The sequence below is a fragment of the Centroberyx affinis genome, unplaced genomic scaffold, assembly GCF_046629955.1.
Source record: "Centroberyx affinis isolate AG114_WGS23_722 - 3 ecotype Tasmania unplaced genomic scaffold, CSIRO-AGI_Caff_v1 ptg003969l_1, whole genome shotgun sequence".
Lineage (NCBI taxonomy): Eukaryota > Metazoa > Chordata > Actinopteri > Beryciformes > Berycidae > Centroberyx > Centroberyx affinis.
The window spans coordinates 174,623-198,944 of NW_027281790.1; the positions used below are offsets into that span (position 1 = coordinate 174,623).

The 24,322-nt window shown below is 41.7% G+C and overlaps 1 protein-coding gene across 2 annotated transcripts; it reads right to left on the bottom strand.

The window, feature by feature from the left end:
- Window positions 1-1,123: 1,123 nt before the first annotated feature.
- Window positions 1,124-23,608, bottom strand: LOC139663263 (uncharacterized). 2 transcript variants are annotated; one of them, XM_071541887.1, is made up of 17 exons: window positions 23,390-23,600; window positions 22,342-22,470; window positions 21,215-21,289; window positions 20,933-21,106; window positions 20,569-20,726; window positions 20,174-20,362; window positions 19,122-19,872; window positions 18,654-18,816; window positions 14,922-15,033; window positions 13,580-13,670; window positions 11,177-11,263; window positions 8,700-8,852; window positions 7,108-7,237; window positions 6,964-6,996; window positions 6,545-6,642; window positions 6,132-6,215; window positions 1,124-2,267 (listed from the first exon to the last, which is right to left on the bottom strand). In XM_071541887.1, the coding sequence occupies exons 1-17, from the start codon at window positions 23,462-23,464 to the stop codon at window positions 2,166-2,168; spliced, it is 2,604 nt and encodes an 867-aa protein (XP_071397988.1). In that variant the 5' UTR covers window positions 23,465-23,600; the 3' UTR covers window positions 1,124-2,165. The 2 variants fall into 2 exon arrangements, with proteins under 2 accessions (XP_071397988.1, XP_071397989.1); XM_071541888.1 differs by lacking the exons at window positions 1,124-2,267; window positions 6,132-6,215; window positions 6,545-6,642; window positions 6,964-6,996; window positions 7,108-7,237 and having other exon boundaries at window positions 8,719-8,852; window positions 11,085-11,263; window positions 23,390-23,608.
- Window positions 23,609-24,322: the final 714 nt, after the last annotated feature.

A 24,322-nucleotide genomic window follows, 5' to 3' on the forward strand; every position in this document is an offset into this window, starting at 1 on the left:
ACAACAACCATGACTGCAGTGAAAGGGCATCCTCTGAGGCTGAGGGAATATGAGGATTTAGAAGCCGTTTTACTATATCTTGCACAAAAAATTTTATAACAAGAAAAAGGAGATGTTCGTCTGCTAAATCAACCCAGGAGGCAAGACTGCAAGTTTAGGATAAGAAGTTAGCATGGAGATGTAAACAAAGGCAATGAACCGGAAGAGGAAAAGGAGAAGCTTGTCCACCAAGCAAACAAGTGATATTTTAGACCAGTTGCAGACCGTCGCACAGTTGGGGCTGGTGTGTGAAGAATTCAACTAGTTTGGCCAGCAAGCCTGTGCGCACTGAGTTTGAGGCCAATGGGAGCCTTTGGTTCTTCCACAAAAGTATTCTTTTGTTCATAAAAACCTGCCAAAATTCGTTCCCACAGCATACTGCCCACTTTAAACACCTACTGTTGGGAAATGAGCCTCTCCACTGGAACAGTTGGGCGTTAGGTGCCTTGCTCAAGAGCTGCTAAAAGTGGTGAAAGCAATAGTCATTCATTCAGTCCATCTGCCAGGGAATCAAACCACTTCCAACCGCAGCTCATCCCTCTAAACTTCAGGCAACCTCTATGAAATGTGCAGTGAGCTCTATGCGGTGAGCTGAGGCTGTTCAAAAGCACTGGCTTAGTGAAACATTAAGAAGTCTTACAGATGAAAACCTTTTGGTCAGAAAACCATCTTTCCTGTGGGTGAAGTAAAGGTGCTAGCAGCTTTAAAAATGCATACTAAAAGCTACATTCAGAATAATATTATATTATACAATAATTATTTTCTCAAAACATTCTGACATTACACTAACTTGCAAATGAGGAAATGATTAAATCAAACTGCCCCCTATTCTTATCTATAGGGACTTATGTTTCTCTGTATGTCTGTGACACCAATATAATTTGAGGTCTCTTGGACTTGAATTTTCTGGACTTGATGAATATTGGGTCGCTTATCACTTTTCCATTTCAAAAACTGTACAAAGACACTAATTTGAAAAAAATCAAGTCAAAAATGGTGAAGCAAGCTACACATTTGACAAATTGGAACTTTAGAAAAATAAGAAGCACATGAAGGACACATTTAATGAAATATTTTCCCCATGTTTCCGTTTAATGATTCACCAGTTTCTGCAAATAGACGGATTTAATTAAAATCTGGGTTTTCTCCTTTTACAAGGAAACTCTGCAAGTTTCACAGCTCAGTATGGGGTCTTGTTCATTATACCATTGGTTCACAGTTAAAACCACTAACAATGTTTTTCCTGTCCTCTGATTAAAACGTCTGACACACGGAAGCTGTACAACACAAAAATCTATCTAAAGTCTTTTTCAAGCTGCAGTAAGAGCACCCATTTACCTCAGCAAACCCTTTGAAGGAGGAAAGCATGGGTGGATGCTGACAGATACACTCTGTGTAGTACATGTAATGCCACAGCGCAGATGTTGTCCTGAATCAGAGCCAGCCTTGGAGCTCTTCCTGGAGCGCTGGGATAGAAAATGTCCCCAACCAAGGCGTGATTGGGTGTCTGCATGTTCAAAGTAAACATGGACCGAAAGTGCACCAGCTTCAGCCAGCCTCTGGAGTGTTGTCTATTTTGCTCCTCTGCCAGCAGATAGCTGTGGGTAATAGCAGCACACTTCAGCATCAGAGTGCTTCATAAAACTGAGCAGTTTCAAATCTTTCACTCTCATTACTGATTTGCCTCGAAAAACACGCCGATAAACACAGATCCAAACCAAACCAAACCAACCTGTGACGTGAACTAATGCAATATGGATTAGTTTTAATGGCATGATATTCACAAAATTTATTTCCCCTGAAATTGTTATCCTTTTGTCCAGGTGCATCAGCATTACCACAGACATATCTGCACACTGAAGCCATTAAAATGTCAAAGATCTGTCTTTCACAATAATGTGGAAGTAAAATACAAACGGGCACTAAAATTGTGAATCTCAACAATGCTTTAATATACCTTCAGTATCAAGTATGCATGGCTATATATAGATACATATATATATATATCGATACATGAATGCATCTTAATTATGTAAACTGTGCTTTGTACTCTGATTAAGATTTGATTAGCTCAATTAGGCTACTTTAATTAGTCCCAAGGCTTGCAAAGAGGCATACAATATAGCTCATAGAATTTCAGCACGGGCTCTCTTGAAGTCATGGACAAACTGACAGACCAACCCAAACAGCTCCTGAGAGTCTTGATGCACAGGTTCTCCATATTTAACCTTAACAAGAGAAAATGAGGATTAGTTGGTTGGAAAAGTAAATCAAAACATTCATTTTAACAGCAATCACACTCTCAGAGACCTTTGAGTTCCGAAAAGTTATTTTACAATTAACAGATGAATCTAGTTTCATAAGTTAACCGGTGTCTGGGTCATGCATATTCTTCATAACAATATTCTTTTGCTATAATTAACTCATATGTTGCCTCAGCATGGAATCCATTCCTTGAGTGCACTTATACAATGAGGCAGACATGTACTGCTGAATTAATACTTACACTTAGGTGATTAAGGGTCACTGACATGAAAATGCTAGTAATTACTATCAAGTCTCAAGTTAAAAGTTATCATAGTGGCTTAGTCTACTAATTGCCCTATTATATGCTCTTGACTGCATGGGTTAGAGTTCTAGCTCAAGCTATGCTGTTGCAATTCTCTCTTCACTTTCTTGTCTCTCTTTGTATTCCAAAATCTAATCAAATACTTGACATGAGTCTACTCTTCTGTATCTAAAACACACAAAGTTGTTAGAAACATTTGTCAGAGGCAACTGCTCTGGAGGCAAGAATAATCCAATTAAACTTCAATGGGCGGAGCCAAAGAACCACAGTTTTTCAGAATTTCAATTTAGCTAACTGGAAAACTTAAAAAATATTAAAAGAAAATATAAATAATATAAAATATAAATAACAATGACTTTTTTTCATTCATTCATGACCATGGCATTCATGATGTTGGAAAATCAGCAGGCTAGCTAACTTGCTACTTAGATAGCTATAGACTAGTATGGATAATTTGCACTTGGAAGGTCAGCTAGGCTAACTAGCTAACACAGATAACTTAGTATGGCTAGATTGCATTTTTTCAGTAATTAGAGCACAATTAGAGCAACATCTGTGGTTCTTTGGCTCCGCACCTACAGAGGTTTGACTCAACCAATGAGATTATTTCTGCCTCCGAGAAATGTTTGTGTAATTTAAACTCCGATCGGCTTGTTTCGGCGACCTGTGTGCAGTTTTTGGGCTTGGTTTTATCTGCTGCCTGCTGTCCTTTCACTTATTCTTGTGAAAGCATCACATGTAAGTGTTGATTGCTAATCTATAACTCATTTTATTACTCCTAGTATCTTTCCAGTTACACTCTATTCATGAATACATCTTAAAGCAGGAACTAAGATGATTCCTGACTGCATTTACTGAACAGTTTGGCTTGCTGTTGAGGTGTGTCTTCTTCACACAATGAGAAGAGTATAGCAGCATTTCAGTGTCATGGGAAGAATAGGCGTTCATATAACTAAAGTACTTTTAGTCCTACAGGGAAGTATTGCAGCCACAAAAGACATATCCACCTTCAATGCAACGTTTTCACCTACACTTTTTCTCAATGACTTTTCAGAAGGGAAAGTATTCTTTGAACTGTAAGCTATCATTCTCAGTGTGTAGGCTTGAGCTATTTTCTTGTAGAAGCAAAATTATAAGCATCTTATCGGCAATCACTGAAGTGGAATTGAATTGAGTATATGGTGCCTTAAGTATATGGTGCATTAAGAGCGGAAACTAATAATTTGGCATAACTGTCTATCAGCTTTCAGTGTTAATGCTTGCGATGGGTCTTAAGACATATTATGAGGCTAATCTCATATCAAGGTTTGCAACATGTCAGACTTGTTTGGAAAATCCATCACATTACGATACTATTAGGGGCAGCGTTATTCCAAAACATGTTATGTAAAATGTCTCCCTTTATTCAGCAGTTTGAAGGGGTTATGAAACCGTGCCTCCAGAGCAGCGACTATCAAAATAGGCCTCTCTCAAAATCAACCCCCCCCCCAAATTCTCATGAGCTGCTTCTATGTTTAATAGATTTGCATGCTGGCTATTCAAAGGGCATCATTATGAATTCTCCGCCCCCTGTAAAAAGATCTGACTGAATATGACGCCTCTCCCCCCGCCCCAACCTGCTGCTCCCCTGCACGACTCCGTAGCCCAGTCAGTCTCAATCATTTTTCCCCGATGCTCCTGGAGGGGTTTACTGTGTATGTAGCAGGGAGGAGGTCATACGTGCACAATATTAGAACAGGGTCACTCGCTGGTTATTGTTCCCCGTGCGATGAAATATGAGGGTGGGGGGTGGGAACCGTGGACCGGGCTGTCCCTCCGTCCGTCCGTCAAATCTGATATCTCAGCTGACATCTCTTGGCCTGATTTTGACAAAACTTGAAGGGATGATGCATTTTTCGCACCGCGCTCCCGCATTTCCAAACATTACACTGATTAGATGAAACTCGGAGGGATGATGCATCTTGTTACCGATTGGCCCAAGGAGCGGCTGCATCATTCAAGGGAGGTGACACCTTTACATCTCAGGGACAGGCCGATGTCCCCGAGGTAGACTGATGAGGTGAATCCAGGTTAAAGCCATTATCCCTCACGCTTATTAAATCTACACCAATCACAAAAGGGGCGATGTAGATAAAGAGAAGCAGACGAGTTAGAGAAGCATTTTTACGCTTTGAGACAACTGAGATGTGGATTGTGCAAAAGGGGCTGCAACTCAATATCTCTCTTTCTCTCATGTGCAAGTTGTGGGAAAAAAAAGTTTTCAGTGTACAGGAATCTAATTGTGAGCCAAGTATAACACAATTCCCTCGCAGGCCCAAAGCTCACACCTCGCCCTATCATATCTCAGAGCTCAAACACTGCAGGAAGGGTAAGTGGACTCTCTATGATGATGGATTGTCCGCGGAGGTATAGGAAAGGTGGGAAAATGAGCAATGCTTTTGTATTGATTGTTTTGGGTGGGAACTCTATAAAAAAGACACAGCACCTGTTAAGATGTCAAAGGCAGGCTTAGGCTCCATAAACCTCATCTAACCAGGTTAGTGGGCAAAGAAAATGTCCTCTTTTATAGACCGTGTGATAAAAAATACATTGGTACACTGCCTCCACTAAATCAGATATGTGTAACAGAGGAGTTTACTCTATTTTATGAAGAGATCTGATGCCCAGAAAGATGCTTAAAGGCAAGTGCAACTCAATTTAAAAATTTGTTTATATCATCATTATGGACTAGGATGGTCCAGTCAGCTTTTGAGAGCATTCTGTCTTAGAAATCAGAAGCTAAACCCAACCTGACATCTCTGCTTTTGTTGTCAATTCTGAATGAATACATCCTAATGTAATAGAATTTGATTTGAATTCTTTAAAATGAAATATCAATAATTATATTTAAAAAAAATGAACATATTGTCATGGCGAAGGAAATTCCAATCAGCATTTTTAAACATGAACAGCTTCTCTTCAAAAGCGATAAACCAAAGAGCTAAAACTATGATTTGGGCTCATACAATGCTTTTCTATAAGCATGGAAAACCACACCAGAAAAGCAGCAGGGGAGCTCTTACAGTCGCTCTGTTAATCTCTTTGTAGATCATTCTCTTTTTATCTCGTTTGTGTGACATCACACATTAAGGGTCAGGATGAACTCTTCTCTCTTTTTTCTGGCTACGGCAGTCAGCAGTGTTCGCCAGTACAGATAAAATTATCCTAAGAAGCAGGCATGACATTTTTCACAGCCGAAAATCAGCGGTGTTCGCCGTCAAATAATGCAGCAGCTAGGTCTATCCACACCTGATGCCTCATATCCTGAGGTAAGCCCTCAGGGAGCGGGGGGCACAAACACTTGGTGAAAAAAGAAGTAACCTTGAGGACTTCTCCCTCTGAAATACACTCTCCCAATGTAGGGTGGGGAGATAAGCTGACAAACAATTGAAAAGAGACATCTGGTCACTACTGGAGCAGGGGAACGACCATCCATCTCTGAGGCTGTACAACAGAGATATTGAAATAATAACTCAGGGATTACCAATATGTCAGAGTAGAGTTTCCTCATCTCCTCACACTTCTTTGTTAGCAGCGACAGATCGGTATTGTACTTCTCAATTGCCATCTGGAGTGTGGAGAAAAGCACAAGGAGTTTCTGGTGAGTTCGTTCATTCATTCATTCACTAATTGCTCCAACTGTTAATCACTGTTAAATGGGTTTTATTGACTGTGTGATCTGTTCAGGTGTTTTGGGGCCAAACTGTAGATAGTTTGCAAGAAAAAATATCATTTTAAGTGTGTTTTATTTGCTCTGTCACGTTTTATTGCTCGGTCCCATGATGCCCGACTGAAGACACTTATTCCAATAACAAAAATTTTAACAAAAAATAGTAACATATTCAGTATCATTCAATAAATGGATAAACAAGTAGTAAGCAAGGCACAATACTTAACCTTCAGGTCTTTGGAGAAGTTTGGTTGATGATCCCCTGCATTTTTCTTCTTGTAAGTTTTCTTATACTGTATGACTTTCTGTAGTTCATTCTTCAGGACTGGAGCAAGACACACTTTGGTTACCATCCATCATATTTGACCGCTGAAGCAAATAACTGCTTTAAATCAAATGATGTCTCTTGTCTCTTGTCTTAATTGCTGTATTGTTATTTGTGGCAACTAAACCCCTAAACAATGGGAGTGCGTCAACAAATTATTCTTTTACTACACACAAATATAGATCTAGTAAATGTTACTATCACACTCGTATTACTTCCACTTAGACAAATAACTTCTATTGGCACAAAAAAGGAGTGTCAGTATTCCATTGATCTCAGCAAATTTGTCTTGGACACGGTAGTAAAATGTGATCTACTCACCATCTACTTCTGCGGTCAGCCCTTTGATGGAAGCTATCCAAAAACAGAAGCACACAGAGAAAATGCAAGTTTCACTTAACTGGCCCCAATTGAAAAGAACCGCACAGATTTTTCGGCTTTGATCAAATCTCGATTAGCGTATACCTCCTGGGACGGTTTCGAATTCCGCCAGCTCCTGGATAAACTCGGCCAAGCATGGGTCATGCAACATGATCTGCTCTACAAGGGCATGGAGCAAGGTGAACTGCCTCTCTCTGCCGCGAAGCTGGCACAGCTGGGGATGGAGAGAGTACAAATAAGTAAAAATAAAAAAAAAGGCCAAGGTCTATACAAACTCACTAGTGCTTTAGTGGAGTCCCATGCCACACGGCACAAGGACTTGAAATAAGGTGTAGAAGAATGTACAGATGTATGTGTGTGCCTGTGTGTGCCGGTGTGTGCCGGTGTGTGTGATGTAACTTCCTTACTCAAGGCCAGCCAAAGAATAGGATGTGGATTCAAGGATTCTGTTTACCTAACCGCTTATAAGGGAATTTCTATGGGGTTGCGCTATGGCATTCATCCATTGTGCATTTAGATACATGTGTCCAACATTGCAAAACCTTGAAAATTCTATTTGCAGTACTATGTATGTTGCAGTACTACAAATATGTTTTATTGTTATATTAGCTGTTGTATGTAAAACAGCTTGTAACTTCCATATATGCCAAGTGTTTTGTAAGTTATTATCATTATTAGAGCTGTGGTGGGCCTTTGCCTTGTATGGTGAGAATGCATCCTGACTGGGTATAAAACCTATATGAATGCAGCCATGCAAAGCTATATATACATATAAAATGGTAATGATGTCTAAAATGTAAGCCCTGTTGCACTTGCTGGTGCCACATAATTGAAATGCAAGGGGGACCTCTGTAATATAGAGGCATAGATAGGCATTCATAGTGTTTTCTAGGTTATGTTGTTTACCAGTTTGAGGTCCATGCTTCCCCCAGAGGACCACAGATACAAGACATGCACCAAGTATTGGCTCTCAAACAAACAAACAAACAAACAAACAAAAAAAGAACATATCTGAGATAACCTCGATAGTTTTTCTTAAAAACACTCAGCCATTAATTGAAGGGGGTCTGTCTCAAATAACGACAACTTACCCTTCTCAATTAGACCTCAAAATACCTCCGAGGGAATTCGAGGCCTCGGCTTCATTAAATGGAGCAGAGGACATTTTACGTCTGGGCAAAGAGCTCTGCCCCTGAAACCCTCCCATTAGAGAACAATGTGCACAACACAGGTTGAAACAAAAATCAATAGAAATGGAGAGAGAAAATACCCTAACACTCTGAATATCGAAACAAACCCTAGACAACATGTACTCAGCAACGAATGAAGCTTAAAAAAAAGAAGACAATGGGCTCAGATATTGTGGCTTGATGGAAAGATCCATTGAGGTGAAACAGCAGTTAATGGTAGTTCACCTCCCAGAGGCCCGGCCACTAGTGGCCATGCGTTGTGCAAAGTCTCATTTCGCCTGTGAAACCAGGCAGTGATGCAATCACACGCGTGTCTGACTGGCTGAGGTGATGACCTGGGCGGACCTGGCTGACCGCAACAGGAAGGATAGGGGGGGAAATTGAAAGGAGACGCAGAGAAGCCCTGTTGTGTATATCAATGAGTATTCTTATTAGCCTAGTGCTGCACACTTCATCAAAGGTCAGGCAACTGTGGTGGAGCCCTACTTTAGTTAAGGAGGAGAGGCGGAATCCCTTGGCCTTTTCCTTTCCGGCGTTCTCGTTGAGGTAATTGCCAATGGCGAGGAGGTACTCCAGCACGGAAACAAATGACCCAGAGTGGTACAACTGCTTGCACATTCTGATCTTCTGGTTAATCAGCTGAAAGACAAACACAGGGCCACAGAGCAAAGTCATTTTTTTGGACTCTTCCTTTCATCCGTCCACACATAACAACTTTGTGAGATTTGACAGCAATAACGGTTGAAGCTTGTTTTTGAGTTCCTTTCTGCCGAGAGATTGCAGACCAAAATAGCTCTTGGCTTTAGTATTTTGCATTATAAAAGGTAAACAGCTATCTTGCACCACCTCGTTTGACCTCATAAAATGAATAATTTCACTAATCAGGGCCCTTGTTGTTTTGCAAGATTACGGTTTGGTATGCAATTGTGTCAAGAACAAATATGCCTCCAGAATATCTCAACATTTCACAGTTTAGCCAATATTGATGAACAAATCCTGTTTAATATGGATAGAAATGCTACTGCAAAACCTCAGCTGTTACTGCAGTGGCACAAACTGTCTGACAGAGGTGGGGTTTTTAGTTTTTCTACAAAGGTGGGTGGGAGGAGAAAGTAGTTGATGCTATGGGAGCTATAGTCCCTGACAAACAGCTAGCCTTTCCAAAGGTCTATACCAGCCAGATGCAATGCTCCAGCCATATGCTGCTGTTTTAAGAATAACATCCTAGCACCTACCAGTGGGACAGCTACAACCACACAGAACAAACAGAAGAAATCCAGCTACATTATACAAACCAGCTCTGCACAGGAGCTTCCTTACCATCATGGAAACCTAGTTCGTATGGATCCTAACAGATGGATCATAACAGAAACAGAAATACTAAAGTTGTTATTACCATAAAGTAAAAAGTTTTGTTTTGTTTCTTTCACTCTCATATTTATATGTGTAAATGGCTGCACACAGAGCACAGTAAACAGTTTAAAGAAGGAGCCAGGTCTACCATGCAAAATGAAACCTGTCATTCCAGCAGCAAAATTGGGCGCCAACAAAGTGCATTACAGGTGAGGGAAACATTCCCCAGGTGGTGACTTCTCTATTTTCTATCCTCAAGCCCTGTCTGTCAGATGGCAAGTAAATCCTCCTTAATGTTCAAGGCTTATGAAGCCTGCCGTGTCAGAGAATCCGAGGATTTAGAGTATTCGGCAACAGAGAAGACCCAACGCCTCCGTGTTTGAACACATTGTATTGTAAGACAGCTACATCAGCTGTGGATTGTAGATTACAGGGCAGCATACCTTTTGTCACACGAGTACCTCCACACAAACTCCATAGTTTGATCCATTTTTAACAAATCTCAGCTACAATGCAGCAGGGAGAGGAAACAACAGCCAAAAGACAAAGCCAAGAGTAAATTTAAACGTAATGAAATTGCTAATCTTTCCGGCAGTGTCATCTAGCCAGCGTACAATATGTGCGTCTCTAAGTTTCAGACAAAGAAAAATGACTGTGGTAGTCAATGGATTACAGTGCAATCATTCTTATCCATACTTTTGATTCATTCTCAGACAGTCAGCAGACAAGAGATTAGGAAAGCAAGCACTGATGCTGAAAGAAACAGAAGCTTGAGAGAATCACATAAAAAAAAAGAACAAACAAACCAAAGTGTGTAGCTGGGAGGTATTCCTGTCTGCCTGCAATATCTTCAGACCCTGCAGTCCCCATTGGCAATAAACAATAACGCTCTAGAAGAGTGTTAACGATTAGTCTGACTAATGATGGACCTGGACTGTCTGGACACACACACAGCACAAGCCTTAATAATTTGCTGTGTGTATAAGGGTTAAGAAAATACGTAAAATATCATTTTTTATTTTTACATTTTCTATCTATTCATTTTTTAGCTGTATCAGTTTTAGAGTGCTTGTCTTTAAGCTGTAGTGAAAGCATAACATTACAGTGGTACGTGGAGAAATTATGAAAACGTGGTTAAAAAAAAGTGGTGAGAGAACACAAACAGTGTGTGGGTTTCTGTTAGAGCTGACAGTGCTGTATATTTTATGGCATCCACAGAGAAAAGGAAGTTTATTTGATTAAGATACGTCTTAGGTGTCTTAAAGTGCCTTTCTTGCCACTCTGTCTTTGAAGACTTTTAAACATCCAGCAAATAGAATAGAAACGACTTCGCCCCTCACTTCAAACATAAAAGTCAAACTGCGGGAAAAAGCTTTCATGTATTAATGTCACTCTGCTCCCCGATGTCCTTTTCATTTATGTCTAAAGCCATGATGTATCTCAACATTAGCATTTGCATTACAGAATAAATTTGCATTTTCATGTTTCATCTTGTCTCGTGGAGATTGTGGTTTTAACCTTTTCCGGTTGTGGGAATGGGACAAACTTTCACACCGCTCAACTTCCGATTCAACTTTTGATTTGCCTCCACCGGCGAACAAGTGACTCACGGGCTGCAGGTCGTCCATGCTGATCGGCAGCTCTCTCAGAGTCAGCAGCAGGTCAAGTTGTGTGCTGAAGTAGGGGATGTTGCACATCTGCAGCAGGGAGGAGAAGTAACAGCAATAAGATGTGTGTGTGTATGGGTCTGTGTGTGTGGCATGTGTGTGTGTGTGTGTGTGTGTGTGTGCACCCACTAAAACATGCAAACAAGTTTTCTCTTCTGTGCGGACACACACACACACACAGTGCAATTATCATAGCATCTCACAACCTATTTCCATGTGATTATTCAGATTTATTTCAAAAGCGCTGCTGGGAGACACTTGAGGGAGATCTAGTCGCTGGATGGCTGCAGCTTGTTCTTACAGACTGCCATTCTTTGGCATGGAGAGCCCAGATTGCCTCGGCCTCAAGTAGAGTGCTGCAGGCCTGCCGACAGGCTGATTTAACAGAGAAACTGAAGACTTGACACCTTGAAACGATTGGCTGAGCCGCCTAGTCGACCTTTGTGTTGGTGCTAACCTCTAATAAATCACTCCGAGTTGTCAGACCGTCTCGCTCATGCTCAGGTGCCTCTCCCAAAAGCCAAAGGGCGCTCCGTCTGATGGATGGTTAAGGAAAGATATTAGGATCAGTGTTAGAGATCCAGACCATGTAATCATTTGGTTATTTTTGAAGATCGCCCAGATTGTGTCATCCTCCGCAGTCTTCTCTGGCACCGCGCAGCTCGTCTTGTCACATATTTTCTCACACGTTTCCAATTTTTAATTGAAGGTTAACAGATCGCGCTGATCCCATGCCAAGGGAGCAATATCATAATTTAATTCCTACTGGGCTAAAATTGCGTTCGCACATTTGTTACAAAGTTGGAAGTAATCACTTCCTCCAGGACTCTGCAGAGGTTTTGTTTTTTGTTTTTTCTCAGAGTCACAATCAGAAGCTTGTTCTAAGATAGAAAAAAGGAATTTACCTTGGTACGATTTGTGCTAAGACACACAATTAAAGTTCTCAGTAAAAGCATTACTCTCTGACAGAACATACAGACACCTCACATATAGTGAAAAGCGACGATGTACAAGACATAGAGTAGACAATTCCTATACATTATAGTATGATGACATGTGTGGCATGATCATGATTTGATTCACTCATCTCCTAAAGGGAAAGGTCACACAAATATATTGATTTCTTTCTTTAATGATGGAAAATGTGTTCTCAGATGCAGCTCCAGTGTCCTCCATACGTATCCTGTGATGAAAGTGATTACTCAGTTGTTACGTAGGTGATCAGACTATGTTCAGCTCTCTAGGGAATAATTAGCTGATAATGAGAACTATGGGAAGAAAGGCTCCGCTGGTACAGATTTCCTCACTGCAGTAGCATTGTATGCTGGTGTTTAATTTATTTTGACCACACCCTGTACATTCAGCATCAGCATGAATCTACAGTATTGCAGTTACAGAGAGGTAAGTGAACACTAGAGACTGGATATTCTATTTTCATGCCTATGCGTTTATCAGGTGACATGGGATTATTGTGCAGGTCTGTCCAAGTAATAGTAATGCTAAAATATACTGGGTGGGAGTGGCAGCAAGCATTCCTTCAAGTGCTTTGATTGGATGGTGAAATTGTGACGATTCATCAAAAATGCGACCCCTGTCATTTTTAGTAATTACATGGGTTTTCAGTGGTAAACGTGTGGAAAGAGTCATAATCGCAGGCCATTGCAGAACTGTTGATTTGGCAAAAAAATAAAATAAAATCCTCCCTCAAGGGAGTGAGCAATCATCCTCTAACGTTAGGAGTTGCAATTTACGGCATCCCAGTTCCTATTTAGTGTAATATTTTCACACCCACTTTAGTTAGCCGTGGTAGAGAGGACTGCAAACTTGAATCGTCTCCTCAGTAGCATTGGGGCTGCTGAATCATTAAGATGGCCAGTCATTTGCCTCCAGAAGCCTTTTATGTTCCCTGTGTGTGTGAGCAGGGCACAGCGTTATGTACATAGTGTTTTACCATAGGAGATCTCACACCGTCTCTTAATTATCATACCCTTTATGCCTGGTGTTAAATATTCCTGAAAAGCACTGTGGGCTGATCCTGCTGTTCGTCTGCTACCCATTCTGCAGCGCTCTGCCAACCACATGGGTCAAATGACTGCCAGGCATGCTGGGAGGTGATAACCACATGAATGGTGAGAGCCTGCCACAACGCCCACAGTGTGTGAAACAGGAGGCAGGTGAATGGAGATTCAGCGAAGCCTCTGTAAGGAAGAGCCTGCTACTGAGAGTAAAAGCTGTAATGTGCAGGAGTTCCTTTCTGACACTATTCTGCATGTGTTACAGGGTTATACATGTCAACTTCAAGGGGAAATTGTAATGGTTGCTATGGTGGGATAATACAAACTGTACCTCCATCATGTACTGGTCCACAATGTGCAGTTCAGTCACAGGTCCCTTGTGGGATTTATACATTTCCACGTCATCCAAGGTCGGAACATACCTGGAACATAAAAAACAAACACAATATCATAGTTCTTGTTAGATTCATAGCGGATATTTCATCACGAAGGGGAAAGAATGCATGTTGTGATATAAGGCCTCCTCAAACCTGTGACAGTCTGCATTACTCATTCGAGTTACGAATGGGTTTTCTGCTTTGGTTTCATCAAGGAAAAGCCGCAAGCATAAATCCAATAGGTTGTAAAATCATTGCATTCCTAATGTACATTCAGCTGCTTCCTCTGCTTTGGTTTGGGTATCTCTGATAGTTCCAGTGTTTTGATCATAACCACATTTTAGAAAGTGACACTTTGGGATGTACTTTTCATTTTTTGCCACACACAGTTTTCCATTCTGACCTCCCTCCTCTTATGCTATACCACATGGTCTCGAGATTAGTGCCTTGGAGTGAGGCATATGCTGTTCCATTGATTTCCAGTGGCCCGGAGAAAGGCAAGTGATTAAAAGCCAAGTAGCATTGATGGTCCTCGTCAGTTTCTATAAAGCAGCAGGACCGCTGATGGGAAAAGCCACTCACTCACTTGCACTGTATTTGAACCCTGCTCCTCTTAAAATGGACTTACTCCCTCTGTCATTTTAGTGCATTCTGACCCCAAACTAAAGACATTCACTCATTCATGAGCCAGGCTATGTGCCAGTAGAGTAGCGCCAATCATTAATATTGCAGCCCCTGTTGGGAGTGGTTCTTTCAAGATTGTATTCCTCAGGCCCACGCCATGGCACATTAAAATATATATTACGTTTTCATAGAATAAATATAATCCTCCACACGGCACATTAGATCACCCGCTCCTTCCAGGAGGTCAGCCTCTAAAGCCACTGAGTAAACTGTAGGGTAAGAATCGGAAAGCATTTTACCCACTTTCAGTGTTATATTCCTGGGGGCAAGTCAATAGTTTCCATCTCCGCAAATAACCCAAGATAAAAGTTTTATAAGTATGCTGCTCTGGTAAAAGGTTCTGGCATCTGCTCTTTAGTATTAGAATGCTGTGAAGACTGCTGTGCAAACTTCTCCTCTTCCTCATATGAACTGGCAGCAGCTTCCCTTGTTCCAGATTGTCATAACCCTTGTTGCTGCAACACACTGAACTGCTCGTGTACAAGCTTTTGTCTCCACACACACTCGCCTACCGTGGACACAAGCTAAAATGATATTCACCTGTCAGCCGCTATTGTGACTGTGTAAGGAACAAAATCAGTAATGATGGTATCTTTTGGCACAGTGTCATACCTCCTGAGGGAGGTGATCTGCTCATCAGACAGGCCTCCGTCATCCTCATTAACGATGAACAGTTTGTCCTTCAGCTCTCCCGGTTGCACTGGAAAACTTTTGAGGAAAATATCTAGAGAAACAATAGATAAAAAAAAAATCAACTCACTCAATAGTACATGAAAGCTTTCCTCCTGACAGAAAGTCTCCTTAGCCGGCGATGAAATGACTCAAAAAGCATTCTGAAGACAAAAGGTGCTTTGCTTAATTACTTTCCCTCAAATGCCTAAGGGGAATGCACTCATTTGCATTCTATCAAATCAAAAGTGATGTGAATTTTTGTTTTACCAAAAAAAGCCTCTGCATATGCAGAGAGCTGTGACAACCGGAATTCACAAGGAGACTGCTACAAGGATCTTATAAAATAAACGGGATGAAATACTTATGACAGTCAGAGACTCAGGCCTTGATTGGGTGACACACATTTCAAGGATAATCTTTGGCATTGTTGTTTTTGTTCAAGCATCCAATTTTCTTTTGTTAATTTGTAAGGTTGTCTAACAGTGGACTAACTTGCATTCCCACCCATTCTGATAGTGCTGCTCATGGCTCTCTTCCTCACGTTGTGTTTTTGCTTCTGTTGTGTTATGTTCACAAAGCAAACAATTGAAATACTCGAGTATTTTCTCGCCACAAGGTCAGACCACAGCAAATATTTTCCCTCCCTTGACCTTCGACCATGCAAATGCTTTCTGAAAACGCTGCACATGCTAACCACCCAATGGTTTCAGTATAGGTGAAGGCTGACTTTCAACATTTCCAAATCCAGAATAGGAGTCGCATTGTTCTATTGCTGAATTAAAATGATCAAACTGATTGAAAATCTAGTCATGACAAAGCAGATAAAATAAGCATGTTAAATGAGAAACAGTTTGGAGGTACAGGGCTTTAACCATGGCGTCTCTAAATCCTTGACACAAAAGAGCTAAGACATAATTCCCTCCCTAGGGCCAGCTGAGGCTTTCATGTCACATTTTCAAATGAGGGAACACAATATTCAACTTCCACTCACGACATTGTGATTAAACGGCAAAAAAAATGTTAAGAGTGCTACCGACGTCCTCCAGAGAAAGGGATCGGCTGTCTCATCTTAACTCGGACAAAAAAAAAAGTAAGCCACGAGTGCAAATCAAGCCCTTTGTTGATTGGCACTTGGACAAACTGGCCATTGCCCCAGCAAATTAGACTGTGGAGATGGAGAGTGTATCCCACTGGGCTCAGGGAGCCACAGGTGTACTTTTAATTACAAGTCAGACATTTTCTGTCATTAGATAGACAAACTGGATCAGTGCTCTCTACACAGCCTTGATTAGGCAGCATGCACCGGGGCTCTCGTGGTAAATAACCATATTAATTAGACACATATTTTAAACAGGCATGCACCACAATCATACAGGACTGCAACTGAGACCACACTGAACCGCATCAAAAGAGAGGTGGGGCCAACATATAAGAAAAGATATTTTGTGTGAAGACATGAGCGTTTCACTCATAATGGGAAGACAAGCATAATCCCACTTTAAGCAATACTGATTAAAAATTTTCAATGACATGCAGGCGGCGGGCCATTAGTGTTATAGATTCCCACCATCAACCCCCCCCCCCCACACACACACACACAAACACACACACACACACACAGTGTATCTCTGTCTCGTTCATCTGCTCACAAAGTCCAGCTATTTTCCAAAAGAATGCAATCAAAAAGCCAATAAAAGTTATAGCACTATTGCAAAAGGTTGTTCTGCATTCCTGTACCACACTTACAATACTGTAAATAATAAGTCTACAGTACATGGATCAGTGGAGCGCTGTCCTATGAAATGTAGTAGGGAGAGCCATTGGTGTGCTTGCTTGCCCACAGAGACTGTAAGTTCACTGCCAGTGGAAACCACTCTTAATCACTTACAGTAATAGAACCACCTGATTATGCTGTCTAAATCCATCTGCCTCTGTGTGCAATTGCACGCACCACTATGTATTTAATGTCGCTCCGAATAAGAGTATCAGCTCTCCGCCTGATGATAATTAATTAATTAATTATGAGATTGTTTGTTAATTATTGATCACACACTTGTTATATTATCTGATTGAGGTGGAGTCTGAATATCTACTGAGATGTTGCTATCTTTGTAAAAACAATGCAAGACTTTGCATGCATACTGACTCCCAGTGTAATGGGATCAGATGAATAAATAGTGTGGCAAAGAATGAGATATGAGATGAATAAACAGCTAAAATTTAGGCGGGTTTGTGATGATAAACATGCAAACAAGCACAAGGAGAGTGTGTGTGTGTGAGTGTGTGTGTGTGTGTGTGTGTGTGTGCACACGTGGGAGGGGGGGTATGCAAGAAAGAGAGACAGAAAAAAAGAGAGGGAGAGAGAGAGAGAGAGAGAGACAGAGAGAGATGCCCTATTAACACTGAAAAAAAAGTGGGGGGTTTTTTTTATATCTGGCTTCAGTGAGAGCTCCATCCAAGGGGAGTTATTTTTGTTGTGTAAACAGACAAAATCTGGCTTCAAATCTAGCTTCAGTCCACCACCTCTGGTCTGATTCTGTCTGTTTACATCACAAAAAGACTCTGATAGGTTTGAGCTTCCTTCAAAGCCAGAAGACACATAAAGCCACGTTTCATTGGTGTTAATAGGAACAAAGCGGGAGAGAGAGCACGAGAGAGAGAGAGAGAGAGAGAGCTTCCCTTGTTCCTCAAGCCTCTAACTTCCTCTAAAGCTTGCAGCGGGAAAGATGCATGGCCGGGGGTTGCCTGCAGGCTGTCATCACTGAGCTCATATTCCTGGCAGAACCAAAGTTTCCAGGCCAGAGAGGAGTAAACTTGGAATGCTTGGGTATCCTGTATCAGAGAGGAAATCGCTGCCGTTGACACACAGATCCCTATCCATATTTTATGAATATGTGCACTCTAATTATGTTGCCAGTCTGCACACTTGTACTGATTCCATTTAGCAGCCCAGTGCCACATCAGAGATATCTGTATCGCTTCACAGTTTCTGTGCCACTTGGAAGAGCTATGAAGGGAAGTTTCTGAAATGTTCTCCCTCGGCTTGGGCTTTGAAATATGCAAGACACATACATTCCGTTAATCAAAAGTGAAAAGCCATTAGATGAGAAGCAGAGTATGTTCCACTTCACAATAGCTCTGCAGATTGCATGGGCAGATATGGGGAAGGCCTGATTAGTGACACACTGCCCCCTGCAGACGCAGACAAGGAAAATCCATTCTGTTTTACAGCCAGTGTGGCATCATTACAGCCATGGCTATCACTGAAGAAGGAACAAAATGGCATTATTTATAGGCACTCCCTAAGACAGTCATTGAGTCAGCTTCCTCTTAAATGGACAATTAAAGTCTAACTTCAGAAAATAAATAGTCTGATTTTAACACTGCCTCTGCAGAAATCTTTATCACTCTTTCTATGCGGTGCTTCCCTCTGGTGGCTGAACAGTCTGAACTCATTTCACAACACAATTCTCATTCATTGAAAGAGTAAGCTCAATTATTTGACTTAATCCGGAAGCATGCTTTTTCATTATAACACGGAAATGACTGTTATTGTGTTGTGATTTTGGTAAGAAAGCCTCCATCATAAAATGCCGAAAGCTGTCTGTGGCAGTAGACGACATCGAGGGCCTTATGTATGATTCACCTCAACACTCATCCACTGTTACTCACTGAAGTTGTGTGCAATCTTCTGGTTGAGCATAATATGCTGGGTATTACTCGACTCGACCGGACCAAATGTTCCCAAATCTTGAACAGCAAATTGTTCATACAAGCGTGATGTGTCAATTTCAATCCTCCTGGCACTTCCTCGCATCCAAAATGATTTCGCAATCTGCCAAGAAACAAATGAAATCAGTATTGGGACAAATCTATTTTGTGTGGATGTCAATGTTCACATTAGCAAGAACTAAACAGGGGACACTACAAATGACAAGACACAACAAGGAATAGTTCCCGACAATGATGCGATACAAGAATAATGAAGTGAAACTACACTTAAAGTGACCCAATATACAAACAAAATCTTCTATAAATATGAATAAATACATCCTAATGAGACCATTTGTAAACTTGATATTTAACTTTGAAATGTGGTGAATGTAGTGTCTTCTGATAAATGAAAACATGAACTAATACCTTATCTGAGCCAACTACGTCCCAGTGGAAGGCCTTGGTGCGTGGTTTTGGTGGATCTATGTTGAATTTGAAAGGTAAAGGCGGAGGGATTGGGATCCTGGGGGGAGGAGGAACCATCTGGGCTGAGGAGACAGAGTTTGGAGCAGGAGAGTGTGGGACTTTGGAAGAAGGTGAGGGGGCATCATAGATGGGTGAGGGGGCAGGGGAGGAGGGCGAGGAGACAAGATAGGAGGGTGTGCGGGCAGAGTGGGGAGGTGAGGGTGCAGGGGAGGCGGGTGAGGACAAGGCAGGACCGGGAGCGGTCGGTGAAGGGCCAGGGGATGTCGGCGCAGTGTCGGGCCCGAGAACGTGAGCAGCAGCCTTCTCAGAGCTGCGCGGTTTAGCCACGGGCTTTGCATAATCGGCTGAGGGATAACTCTGACTCCCGTCGCCAGCTGATAAACGATCACCACCAACGGAGATGGGATCTGCATTTGCATAATCAGCTGGAGGATAACTCTGATTCATATTTGCACCTGGTAAACGAAATCCACCACTAGACTTGAGGTCTGTATCAGCTTGTCCTCCTGCTGACAGTGTGTCCTCGGTGTCTGTGGCGATTCGTAGAGAATTTGGTTCCGCATATATGTGTTCAACTTGGGACTTCCTCTTCCAGTCCAAGCACAGTTTGTCGATGGCCTTGACCCAAGCATCCCGCTCCTTCTGGATAGCCTCGGAGCCCTTTGTTTGATCTGTGACAGGCACGCGGAAGCTGCAATACATCAACATAACTTAACTCAACTTCCCTTATTAGCTGTGTGTGACCCAATTTTGAAGTGAACCAACACTCTAGGCCTGTATTTATGACATTATCACTCAAACAAGGCTGTACTGTGCATATCTGTTACAATAAAACTATATGGATGGCAAAAGAGTTTGATTTAAAGACCGTTGACACTAGGCTGTAAATTATGCTGAAAGAAATACAGCAGATGTTCTCGACAAAATTCATTAACCGCTTGCTGTTGTGATATTCCCACAGCCTCCTGTAATGCGTCTTTATCTTTACTCACTGGTACTCATTTCTGTGGGTGACCAGAGTGAAAGTGTCACGGCTGTGAGGCTTCTCTACGCTGGTGTCACCGTCCGACAGGTGAATGACGATGGACATGTTCACTGTGGGTGGCACCTCACCGTCGGAGGGCCCTCGCCGCCTGAGGGGGGCCAAAGTTACCTGGCCTGGGTGGAGCTGGACCTCATATCTGGAACAAAATGGAGCTTGAATAATACTTTGGCCGAATGTATGCCCAAGTCACAGGACCTGACTAATACAAAGATAGCTTAAGATATATTTTGTAACTGGGAGTGCTGGTCAGGAATCATTCCTGATCAGTAACTATGTTGTAAATTTGTTGTGCATTAGCTGTGATTCAGTAGTAACACTAGTGTAATAAGGACACATCCATACTTCACCCATTTGAATGATGCCAAGCCCCCTCTGTGCAGCAGCAAGACGCCCTCTCGAAGGCTCTCAGATCCTGGAGACTGCTGGTGTGTTTCTGCATTGCCCTCTGCAGGGTCACTATATATGTTCCCATAGATGATCTGATTCACAAGCTGCATGATCTACACAGAAACACGAAATGACCACCAAGGTAAAGGAAAAGTCTCATTCAAGGCATCAACACCTATAACCAAAGACATATTCAGTCCCAACAGAGTTCCACTCAGGCTAAACACAAGTAAGTTTTCCATGTATTGTTGATTTACTTTTACAGTTTTAAGAGACCTTTTTACTTTTCAGGTTCATCACCAGTCGAGTATAAACTCACCTTGTGTTTGTCCTCCAGTGAGGTGGCCTCCAACTCGTAGTCGTGATGCTCTTTAAAGGATATGGAGAACCTGGACCCGACCCCATCATCACAACTCTTGACACGTGAGAAGGGGAGCTGCCGCTTGACGATGCCTTTCTCGATGCTGCACAGCATTTTGGTCTTGAAGTCAATCTGGATGTACAGGATTCGCATCTTGAGACAATGCACTCGAGTGGTCGGGTAAATTCAACCCACACACAGCACAGTAAAACGTTATTTTCTTTTATGCAAAAAGCTCACCTGAAGAACCCGCTTCTGCCACCTGTAGCGTCCATGCTTGTGAACACTGAAGTTGTACTGTGAGGTTTGCTCTTCCTGCAACAGCCCACAGAAACCTCACTATCAGACATGAATACCCAATGGGATTCTACTGAACAACATCTAGTAACATTAACAAGGGTGTGCAACCATATCTAGGACAGTATTTTCATGTAATTGTTTCCTGCTAGGGCGTGGAACAGAAGTTACCTGCCACATTCCTTCCTAAAAATATCTTTGGGCACATCAAACCAGCTACATGAGACAGATACAATTTTTATAACTGATCTGGCAGGATGGGCAGCATGTTAACACCACAGAGTGTAAGGAAGTGAAGAGGTTGCACACGGGACAGAAGATTGTACTTTAGAGGACAGACCCGTATGAGGTTTTCACCAGCTTCAGAGTAGTCAAGTAGGTCAATCACAAATGGAGGAATTTTGAATAATTACATTTTTAGTTATTGTGTATAGATAAAGCCACAAGTTTGACTCATGTTTTTGCGCTAGATGGGTAAAAATTCCACTGCTCACTGTGTGCATACCCAAGGTCAATAGCTTGGTTAGCGATTTGTGATTAGTCCTTTAGTGTTATTCTGTTATTATTAGGCTTAGGGGAGGATGCAAAGTACAAATGTCTTTAAACTAATTACACATCAAAGACAAATTTTCAAGATCTGTGTGCCACTTCAAAAAAATGTGACAGCTGACTTTTACATTGATCTTCTAATTGTGTGTTGGATGACCTCACATGACCTAATTCCAATCTAAATATTTTTGTGCACTTTAAAGGCTTAATCCAGAACTGCAGCATGGTGGCCTTGACTGACACACCCCATTGTTAGCTTTGTTTACATAATGATCTAATGATCTAATCTTGGATTAGACATTTTTCACTCTGACTTTTGATACAAGTACTTATAGTATGTGAAGCTTTACATGCAATTTTAAGGCTGTAAAATCTGTAAATCTGAGGTGTTGTAAAATGTTAAGAACATACCAAAACTCGTTATGTTCCATCTACTCAAGGCAAACTCCTCAAGAGAATAATGTGAAGATCCACAAATATTTAGATGGTCAAACAAATCCCCAGACAGTATCTTTAGTTACCTCTTCAGCCGGGCTCTGATCTTTAAGCAGCTGCTGCCGGTCCTTTCTGGCCAGGTTCAGAGCGTCCTCGATGGACAGCTCACCACTCTTCACCATGTTCATGATGCTCAGCTGCATCTCGTTGCTCAGCTGAACAGGAGCAACAACCCAGAAGGAAAAGATAAATTATGTGCATGTAGGGGGATTTTTGTTATATCCACTCATGGCTTATGAGGTTATCCCTATTTTGTCCAACTGAACAGTTTGGGCTCATGTTGCAGACTACATGCTGTTCACTCTTTTTTCCTCTGTGTATGGCAGAGAATGTCACGTCAAACTCCAGACCAAAACCCGCCATTTTAATGTTGCCTTGCTTTTTGGCAAATATACATGACTTAAAACCTTTTTCAGATCTTTGGACTTTCTTCAGAGCTTCTCAGGGCCTCCCACTGGTCAGCATTCACATTTTATTGAAACAAAATGTCATTGAAGTGCTGCATTGTCATGTTCTTTGAGACATGCATGTTTTCCCAATACGAAAAACAAGATTAAACCGACAGATTCCAAAACAGAAAGAGAGGGCAGCATGTATCAGGTCTGGACTCATTGGGACCTGAAGAGGAACCACTAGGCTGCATAGTGCAATCAACACCTGCATCTGCTGAACCAATGGTGTTACGGGAACATCCTGCCTACGCTATACAAATCAGTCATTGTCTGTCATATTTCTGAGTAAATATCAGTTCCTCTGTGGGAAACAAAGAGTAGCAGGGAAGCTAGACTGAATTGAGGAAGTAAAACATGCGTGATAGATTCCCCAGCAATAGACTGAACCACAGGTTAGTCTCATCTTGTTGCACACAGCCTGAGGTCACTGAAAGTAAGAGGAGTGTGGCGCTGAAGCAAGGCTACATAAGCTGATATTCTTTCATGGCTCTTATTCATCTACAGAAGCACTGATTTTTCAAATACATTGTGAATTGCAGCATGACACTTGCTATTAAAGAACAAGTACTGTCTGAGTGATGCAGTTATGCTGTTTTCTTGAGTACACAAGCTGAAATCTTACCTGTGGTAAATCCTCACTGTTTCTATCCATCCTGGATAAGTTGTCTTTTTTCTTTGGTCCTAAACTTGGCATCATAATTTTTCAGATTGTATGCAAAAATCCATGCAAGTGCTCCTCTGATTGTAGCTAAAATATGAAGAGTTTTTGTCATACAGTGCCGACACAGAGTACTACTTCCCTCACTGGAAAAAGTTCCAGGAAAACTGAAGTGATTTGCGTTGCTCCTTCCACCACCCTTTCAGAGATCAGATTTCACTTCTTCTAGGTAAACTAGGTGAGCTGCTTTCAGTCAACGCCCACTGTGAGAAGTTCAACCCTGGACATTTGTCACCAAACATGTTTCCACATGCAGGTCTGCTGCTCTTCCCTTTTTGTCCAGGGAAGGGCGCTGTAGAGCTTTTTCTTATTTCCCACAGAGGGGCAGTTTAACCATGTTAGGAGGGTGACCATGTTGTGCTGTGGGAAAGTCCCTGATGTAAAATACATGGGGAATCCCTTCACAACAGGTAACAATAGGTTTTGTAAATACTAGTGAAATTACCCTAACGAAAAATTATATTCCCATAATATTCCTCTGGGGATTTATAGTGTGTCTGTGGTACTCAATAATGACTTTATCATACTTTATGACATTGTTTCCCCTAGGATTACTGTTGGATTTTATGTGGTTTAGTGTTTCGACCTGCATGCTATTTTAAGATATTTTAAGAGTTTGTTAGTTAGTTTTTTTTATATAGCCTACCTTCTAAAAATATAATATATCATTACTGTACTTCATTTTCATAAACTGACGCATACACACTTTTACTTACTTTACTTTAATTTCGGGACATTTTGGAGACTGCTACATCAGAATTTGAGGATTCAGTTGCGCTGGATTTACAGGAAACGCTAAAAGGACCAGGAAATTCCCCCTGGCGCGTTCACGCCCCC